This window comes from Anopheles coluzzii, chromosome 3 (assembly GCF_943734685.1).
Source record: "Anopheles coluzzii chromosome 3, AcolN3, whole genome shotgun sequence".
In the NCBI taxonomy this organism is placed as follows: domain Eukaryota; kingdom Metazoa; phylum Arthropoda; class Insecta; order Diptera; family Culicidae; genus Anopheles; species Anopheles coluzzii.
The window spans coordinates 24,789,155-24,797,624 of record NC_064671.1 but is presented as its reverse complement, the minus strand read 5'-3'; the positions used below and the strand labels follow the sequence as shown (position 1 = coordinate 24,797,624).

General features: G+C 47.9%; 2 protein-coding genes across 2 annotated transcripts; both read left to right on the top strand.

The window, feature by feature from the left end:
• Nucleotides 1–227: 227 nt before the first annotated feature.
• Nucleotides 228–2,125, top strand: LOC120958965 (uncharacterized). The gene is made up of 2 exons (XM_040382060.2): nucleotides 228–1,627; nucleotides 1,687–2,125. Exons 1-2 carry the CDS (start codon nucleotides 511–513, stop codon nucleotides 1,878–1,880), a joined length of 1,311 nt encoding a protein of 436 aa, XP_040237994.2. The 5' UTR covers nucleotides 228–510; the 3' UTR covers nucleotides 1,881–2,125.
• Nucleotides 2,126–2,597: 472 nt separating this feature from the next.
• On the top strand, nucleotides 2,598–4,086 carry LOC120958963 (uncharacterized). The gene is made up of 2 exons (XM_040382059.2): nucleotides 2,598–3,765; nucleotides 3,844–4,086. The coding sequence occupies exons 1-2, from the start codon at nucleotides 2,637–2,639 to the stop codon at nucleotides 4,035–4,037; spliced, it is 1,323 nt and encodes a 440-aa protein (XP_040237993.2). The 5' UTR covers nucleotides 2,598–2,636; the 3' UTR covers nucleotides 4,038–4,086.
• The last annotated feature ends 4,384 nt before the right edge of the window (nucleotides 4,087–8,470 follow it).

Genomic DNA, 8,470 nt, shown 5'->3' with positions numbered 1-8,470 from the left:
CTTTTCTCTTTGTTGTGATATGCTTCTTTACATATTGTCTGTCGACAATCAGTTAAAAATAGCAAATATTAGAAGAGGAAACGTATCACATAAAGACGATTTGTAGTCAAAAGTATTCCAGAGAGAGAGAGAGAGAACGTGCCGGTAAAACTCACCCAAAACCATAATCTAATCGCGCGGCCACATACCTTTGGCCGTTAGCTCGCGCGTTGTTTGCTTTTTCTCTTCCATTCTCATATGGGTTTGTGTAAATTGATCTTTTCCCCGAAACGCTACCAAGATACCAAGCGCCCGATAAGAGTAGCTGCTGGTTTGTCGTTCGTTATCATGTCAATTGGCTCGATTGGTCGGATAAGCGACAGGGGAGTGAATTTTGCGAGTGAACTTCAAGACAAAGTGGAACACAAATTGATAAGAAAGGTGTGAGGGTCGCGCTTGGTGTGCCACCACTCTGCCGTTGCATAATCGTGAAGCAAAGGGCAGATGAAGTGAAGCAGTGTGACAGTCAACATGTCGTCCGAAAGTGAAGCTGCCTGTCGTCCAGATGCCGCTGCCGAAAAGCAATTACCGGCCTTCCTGGACGCATCCCTGCTGCAGTACATTCTGGACGAAAATCTCCCCGATGACCCGATCGAAGTGGACAGTTTCACCGCAGCGATTGCCACCAAACCGGGCGACAACTACAGCAGCGACGTGTACAGGATCGTCGTCCACTACAATGGGTCGAAGGTAATCCCGCTCGTGGCGAAAATCATGTCGGAGGATCCGACGGTCAAGGAGTTTGGCCAACGAATCGGTGCGTTCATGAAGGAGGTGTACACGTGCCGCAACCTGTTGCCCATCTTCAGCCAGATCGTTTCGCGCGGATCAACAAGGATCAAGTTTGGTGCGCACTGCGTGTACGCAACGCGCGATCCGGCCGACACGGTTGTGTTTCAGGATCTGAATGCGCTCGGCTACCGGATGCCGGATCGTACCCGGGGCGGGCTGGACCTTGCCCACTGCGAGCTGATCATGCGCAAGATTGGTCTGTTCCATGCCGCCTCCATGGTGTACGTGGCGAGGGGACCGTTGGAGCGGCAGCTCTTCACCTACCAGTACTCGCACGGAATGGTCCAGCCTGGGGACAATGTAAGCAACAACCCGGGACTGAAAATGTTTGCCAACGGGCTGGACACGTTTCTGGAAGTGTCGGCCGGCTGGCCGGAGCTGAAGCGTGAAATTTGGACGAAGCTGAAAGCGCTCCGATTGACGTACGCGAAGCGGTGCGCACAGTGCCTGCTGACGGAGCGGCACGACCAGCCGGAGGTCACGTTCCGTGTGCTGAATCACGGTGACCTTTGGACGAACAATATGATGTTCCGGTACGAGGATGCAGCGGACGAGGGGACGGTGAGTGACGTGCTGTTTGTCGACTATCAGCTGGGCAGCTACGGCAGTCCCGGGCTCGATCTGGTGTACTGTCTGCACAACTGTCCGCAGTTTGAGGTGCGGGAAAGCAGTACCGATCGGCTGCTCCGCCTGTACCACGAGTCGCTGTGTGAGGGACTGTCGAATGGAGGCTACAAGCAGTCCTTCCCTACCTTTGAGGACGTGCTGAAGGAGTACGAGCGGCATGAGTTTATTGGTATGTTAGCGTGTGGAAATTGTTACTGTTTGCTATTAAATTATTGTTATTATTTGCAGGGCTTGTCAGTGGACTGTCGATGTTGCCGATCATCTTAATGGAGCGCACGGACGAGGTGGAACTCACGATGGGGAATCTCGTCGGTGGGGAACAGGCGGTAAAGATACGCAACATTCAGTACCAGGGCAAGCAGTACCGCCAATCGGTCATTCCCATTTTGGAGCGCTTCCATGCCAAGGGCCTACTGGATTAAACCACATTAAGGGGAATTGTTATGAATTTTAGGTTTTAATTGCTATTAATGCCCCGAAAAAGCATCAAATAATACCATAACAATAGCGCGCACACTGGACAGCTTTGTTTGCAGTTTGAATAGATACGCGTCTATTTACAGAGAGAGTTTGCGTGCCTCTAGGTTTATTATCGGTTGCTTTTTGTTTAAAAAAAATCATGCAAATCATTCTTTGCTAAATTGGCTTCCGCTGCCAGTTCTCTTTATTCTGTCCAGTTAATGCTTCCCAGTACAATTGAATTCCTAATATCACATACGTGAACTACACACTAATAAGTATTTATGGCACGACGAGAGAAGACCAAACGCGGCCAATGCGAACGGCTATTCTAACTATTTGTTTGCCAATCCGCATTGCACGCATTCCCGCCCACATGTAACTCATGGGCAAATATTTGCCCTTTTAAAGGCCTGCTGGGGTTCGTGCTGTGTTTCTTAATGCTGCTGCTGCTGCTGCTGGACCATTGTAATGGCTTTTTTACCCCACTCTCTCTCTCTAAGCGCTCGTGTAATTAAACGTTGCGAAGCTTTGGCGCTTCTCGGCAAATCCTAAACCCCCCTGATGATGATGATGATATGCCTCGGCACAATATCACTGTGTCACCGTGGCTAAAGAAGAAAACAAAAAGCTGCTTATCATGCCGCTTGATGTGTGGCGCACGATTTGCGTAAATCACTTGCGCGGGACAGTTAAATCCGCCCTTACCGACGAATCGTATGCTCTTCGGCGATCGCACACCGAACGCTCCGCACAGTACTTCCGCGATGTCCACCACGGCAGGAGCACCGAAGCAGCAGCAGCAGCACCAGCTACCCAGCTACCTCACGGAATCGCTGATCCAGCGCTCCCTCGAGCACGATCTGCAGCGCCCGGTAACGATCGATCGGTTCACGGCGGGTCCTGCAACAGCCGCCGGCGATAACTACCTGAGCGATGTGTTCTGGATCCGGGTCGAGTACGATGGCGGAGCGTCCGAGAAGCGCCTGCTAGCGAAGTGCATGCCGGACATTGGTGACCGCGGCGCGACGCTCGACGTGCTGGACGCATTCTGCAAGGAGTCGGAAACGTTCCAACACCTGCTGCCCGAGTTCACCCGCCTGGTCGGTGGGGGGGAACAGTTTGGGGCGAAGTGTTACTACGCCACCACCGAACCGGTGCGCACGATCGTGTTCGAGGATCTGAAAGCGCTCGGCTTTCGCATGTGCGACCGGACGAAGGGTGGCCTGGACTACGACCACATGACGCTGGTGATGCGCAAGATTGCCCGCTTCCATGCCGCCTCGATGCTGTACGCGAAGCAAAGCGCAGAGCATCAGCGCCGTCTCGCCAGCCGGTACGCGTACGGGCTGCACAATCCGCAGGAGCAGCCGGAAGACTCGCGCATACTGCAGGCGCTACAGAAGGGGCTGGAGAAGTTCATTTCCGTTGCGGGCGGATGGCCCGAGCTGGAGGGGGGTGTGTTGCGCCAGCTGGAAGCATTGCTGCCCGTGTTTAAGGAGCGCATTGCTGGGTGTGTGAAGCCACGGCAACCGGGGGCCCGTTACGAGGTGCTGAACCATGGCGATCTGTGGAGCAACAACATGATGTTCCGGTACGGGCCGGACGATAAGACGGTGGAGGAAATCATCTTCGTGGACTACCAAATCTCCAACTATGGCAGTCCGGGCCTGGACCTTGTCTACACGCTGTACAACTGTCCGCACCGGGACGTGCGTATTGCGAGGCGTGCGGAGCTGCTGCAAGAGTACCATCGCGTGTTGGCTGACGCATTGCGCAAAAATGGGTACGACAGGGTACCGACGATGGACGATGTGAGGGAGGAGTTTACTCGCAATGAGTTTTTCGGTAAGTTGCAATGGGGAGAGTTGCATTATTTGTACAAACTGACGCTTAAAATGGCGCTCGTTTCTTGTGTTTTTGTAGGACTCGTCTGTGCGATCACCTTTCTGCCGATCATGACGATGGAACGGACCAAGGATCTGGACCTTAGTTTCGATGCGTTCTTCAAGGAGGGCCACGGGGAGATCCTGCGGGACAGGCAGTACAATGGGGCGGTGTTCCGGCAAGCCGTCGTGCCGATCCTACACGATCTGCACGCACGTGGCTATGTTCGGTAGGAAGGGAAGCGGAAGTTTACGCTGCACGTTCAAAATAAAGTACAATAACTAAAGTTAGTGGGTAGTGTAGGAAAATGTAGATAAGCCATAGCCAGGCAAAGGAACCAAAATTGAACAAAATTTACTTTTTTCAAATGTAACGAAATTATGATCGTGTCTCTTACTCTTTACTATCTGGATAACACATCTTATTTATCATCCTGTTTAACAATTGTTTATCTTTTTTGTAACATGTTTGCCAAAATGCTATGTTTTATCATGCACGCGTGTCATAAATATGCTGCCAAAGCGCGAGGCGCGTGCCGGTCCGTATGTCACTGTAAATTGTGTAACGATAACGTTGAGTTGGATTAGTGTTGTTTCGTTAGAAATGGCCAGAAATATCCATAAAAAACACAAATAAGCAATTTAGCTGGTACGTTTGCGTTACTAATTGCTATCCTAAAAGGTGCAGAAACGTCCGTAGAAGTGAAGAAGCGTCCTTACTTCATTACACATGTCTTAAACTATTCATGCTATATGGACTGTCCAAATTAGTGATGTGCTTTTTGGAGGGCTCCCACGAGTCCGATCCGACTCCGGCAATTGTTAGTCCGATTCCAACTCCTCCAAAATCTGAACCACTAGTTCCGCCCGAAATCTGAGTTATCCGGAGTAGTGATGAGTAAAGTTGGCAAAAATCCGGAGTCGACTCCGATCTGACTCTGATAAATTCGGAAACGGAGAGGTCCGCGCTGCAATAACCGGAATCGTTCGGAATCTTCCAAAATCGCCCGGAATTGTTCGGAATCGTCCGAAATCGCCAAGAGTAGTCCGGAAGCGCCCGGAGTCGCTCGGAGTCATCCGGAGTCGTCCGGAGTCGGCTGGAGTCGTCTGGAGTCGTTCTGAGTCGTCCGTAGTCGCCCGGAGTCGGAGTCGTCTGGAGTCGCCCGGAGTCGTTCGGAGTCGTTCGGAATCGTACGGAGTCGTTTGGAGTCATCCAGAATCGGCTGCAGACGGAGTCATCCGGAGTCATCTGGAGTCGGCCGAGATCGGCTTGTATAGGAAGTGCACGCGCAAAGCGAAAGACAAAAAACACAACGAAAGGAAATGTCTTATCATAAGCACATTAAACCACACGGCTCCTGTTGACTCCGACCAACTCCAATTCCGAACGACTCCGGACGACTCCGATTCCGGGCGACTCCGAACGACTCCGAACGACTCCGGGCGACTCCGAACGACTCCGGACGACTCAGACTCCGGGCGGATCTAGTGGTTCCATTTTGCCGGAGTCGGAATCGGACTAATAATAATCGGAGTCGAATCGGAGTCGTGGGAGCGTTCCATACAGCTCATCACTAAACCGGAGCCCTTAGTCTGGAGTCGTACGGAGTCGTCCGGTGTCGTTAGAAATTATTCGGAGTCATCCGGAGTCACCGGGAGTCGTCGGGAGTCGGCCAGTGTCGGCCTTCGAAACAAAGGACTCCGAACGACTCCGGACGACTCCCGGCGACTCCCGGCGACTCCGACTCCGGGCGATTTCTGACAATTCCAAACGACTCCGGATAATACTGGATGGACCTACCTTCCGAAGTAGATTCCGGAGTAGAAATTATTGGAGTTGGATCGGAGCTAACTACGGATTTTATCAGTTTTACTCATTACTAGTTCAAATGCTGGGTTTTCAATGTTGTTTTATATTTCTCAATGAGTTTTGGATTCGTCTATGACTTTAAGTGTTTTTCAAATAAAAAAAATAACATCATTTATATAAAAAAAACATTAAAACAACTTATTAAAACATGTAAAACAATCAATATCAATATAAAATCGTGCGTCAAACACTTAACATTTCGGAAATGAAACAATAAATTGAGAGACAAAGAAATAATCTCGAAATAAAATAAAAGTTGAGAAATTCCTGTAAAAGGAAGATGGATAAATAAAGTTTTTATTGTAGAATTTTACTGAATACGAAAGGAGCTTTCGGCCGCCTGGTTAATATTGAATGTGCAAATTTACAAATGTATGTACAAATAGTGCCAACTTTCTCGCAATAATTAGAAAAGAAGGAAGTAAATCAGGAAATATAATCTTAAATGTATGTAAAGACCATAAAGGAACAATTATCGTCCATATAGCAAGAATTTACTAGAGCACTCTTACACAACCTCTTTAAACCATCTTTCATTCACAATCACATTGGTAAAAGATTCGGGAAAGAGAACCTTTTTTGTGTGGCATTTAATATTTAGGCGCGAAAATTCCTTTCTTTATTTATAACTTTATTTTTAAGCCTAGCGCAAGGCGCAAGAACGATGGAATTTCAGTCAAATATTTACGCCCCAAATGATGATTTCCAAACAAAAAAAAAAAAAAACAAAAAATAACTCCCAACACCAGGCGGCTCCATCGAAATCTCCGCAATGCCATGCCACACACTGTATGCTAAAAAGTTTCCTTTCCTTCGCCAAACCTTCTTCTTTTGCGTATGAATAAGGACAAAAGAAGGAGGACTCTTCCTTGCATGTATGCGTGTGCGTATGTGTGTGTACAAACTGCCTAAACCTCAACCATCCCCCACTACTACCGGCTGTGGGGGGGTTTCTTTTCTCGCCCTGCACTGAAGCGAACCGCACCTACTTCGATCGATCGGGGGCTGGATGGATACGGTTGTGTGATACCAAGTGGTGGTGGTGCGTGCACAAAGGTAGGCCCGAAAAAAATGGTGAAAGCTTTGTCGCAAGGTAAATGGAGCTCTGTTTCACTTCATTTGGGCCAAAATTTTGAAATATTTTTATTTATTTTTATTTTTTAGGTATGTACGTAACGAAATAAGAAGGTGCGTTTACGTCGAGTACAACTGTTTCAGGTATTTATAACAATCTACAAATTTAACTTGTACAAAAAAGGCAATTTACGCTCTCACACTGTTTAAAAAATATAAAACATCCAATTTATCGTTATCATATAGGCTAAGGTCATATAAAAATTGAATTCTTATGATTATGATTGTAATTGGTTAAATTAATATTAATAACCAAAAATGGAGCATTTTAACGGTTTCAATTTTGAAAAATACTTCATATACTGTTCATTAAAAAAGTCCTTTCCTCCACACTAAACTCGCGAATTCCATCCAATTCCTTATGCCTTGCGGAAACCACCGTTCCACCAAAGCGCAGCGAGTGGAAGGGGCGCACAAGTCTTCCGCAGCACGAGCGCCGCACGCCTCAAAGTAACACAGCGGAGGTACACACGCAACCCGTGATGATCCGTAGCATACCGTTGCGTTACCAGGGAAACAAGAAAAACCAACCCATCCTTACCCGCCGCGTCCGCCCATATCATCCCCCCTCCTTACCGAGAGCATCCCCGAGGCGGCCTATTTTTGGAAAGGATTTATCGATTTTTACTTCGCCGCCTCTTCTGGTCTTGCGCGGCAGGACCTTTTTGTCGTGCACTGGATGTACCTGGTGGTGCCTGGGTGTGCCGGGGAGAAGCTTTTGCAGGACGGCCAGCGCGCGAGATTGCTGTTGCGACATCCGACGACCAGCGGTGCGCAGCTTTACTGCTTCACTTACTTACTTACTTACCGCAAAACCGTTATTCGTGACCGCCGTTTTGTTTTGCAGTAAAACGGCGGTAGTGGTTTTGCGCAAAACTGCTGCAGCTATACAAGCAGCCTGGTATTGATCGTTATGCGTGTGCGTGGTTTGTAATGTACCAATGCATTGGTTTTACTGGTTTATAGTTTAACTGCCAACTAACTGTTGGTACGTATTTTTGACGAGCTTTAATTTTGGTAAGCTCACCTTTTTACGTACAACGCGCGCGCTCTCGCGGCAACGTCTCGGTGGCATAAATATTCATGCATGTCGCATGAATATTTATATCGCGCAAAACGGAGTTTCTTTTCAGCAGCTGGGTGAAAACGCAACTTGAAAGCACAACACAGAGAGAGAGAGAAGGAGAGAGAGAGACAAGAGGGCAGCAACGCGTGTGCTAAAATTTGCTTCATATTACTTAAATGAAAATTTATGCTTTTCTGTCCGGTGCTGGTGACCAAGCCACAACAATACAAAGGAAAACACCCTTTAGCTTTTTGGGCGGTTTTGGCTGGCAGGCAGGTGTTTCGTTTGTGTAAAAAAATATCATAAAATGTGGCACCACTGTAATAACGCGGGCGGGGATCCTCGGTAGCTAAGTTCCACTTTATGTTCTTTTATTTCGTTCTTACAGGGGTTTTCGGGTCAGTTTAAAAGCATTATTAACAACTCGCAAGATGCTTTGCAACATATTTTATTTCAATTGCGATGATTATTTAGTTGTTCCACATGATGATTTTTAACACGTCAGGTTGAATTTTTTTTATATTACTTTGTCGTTTGACGATTGCGCTATATTTTTGCTTGCCAATTTACGCAAATAATGTTTTGTTTATATTGCTT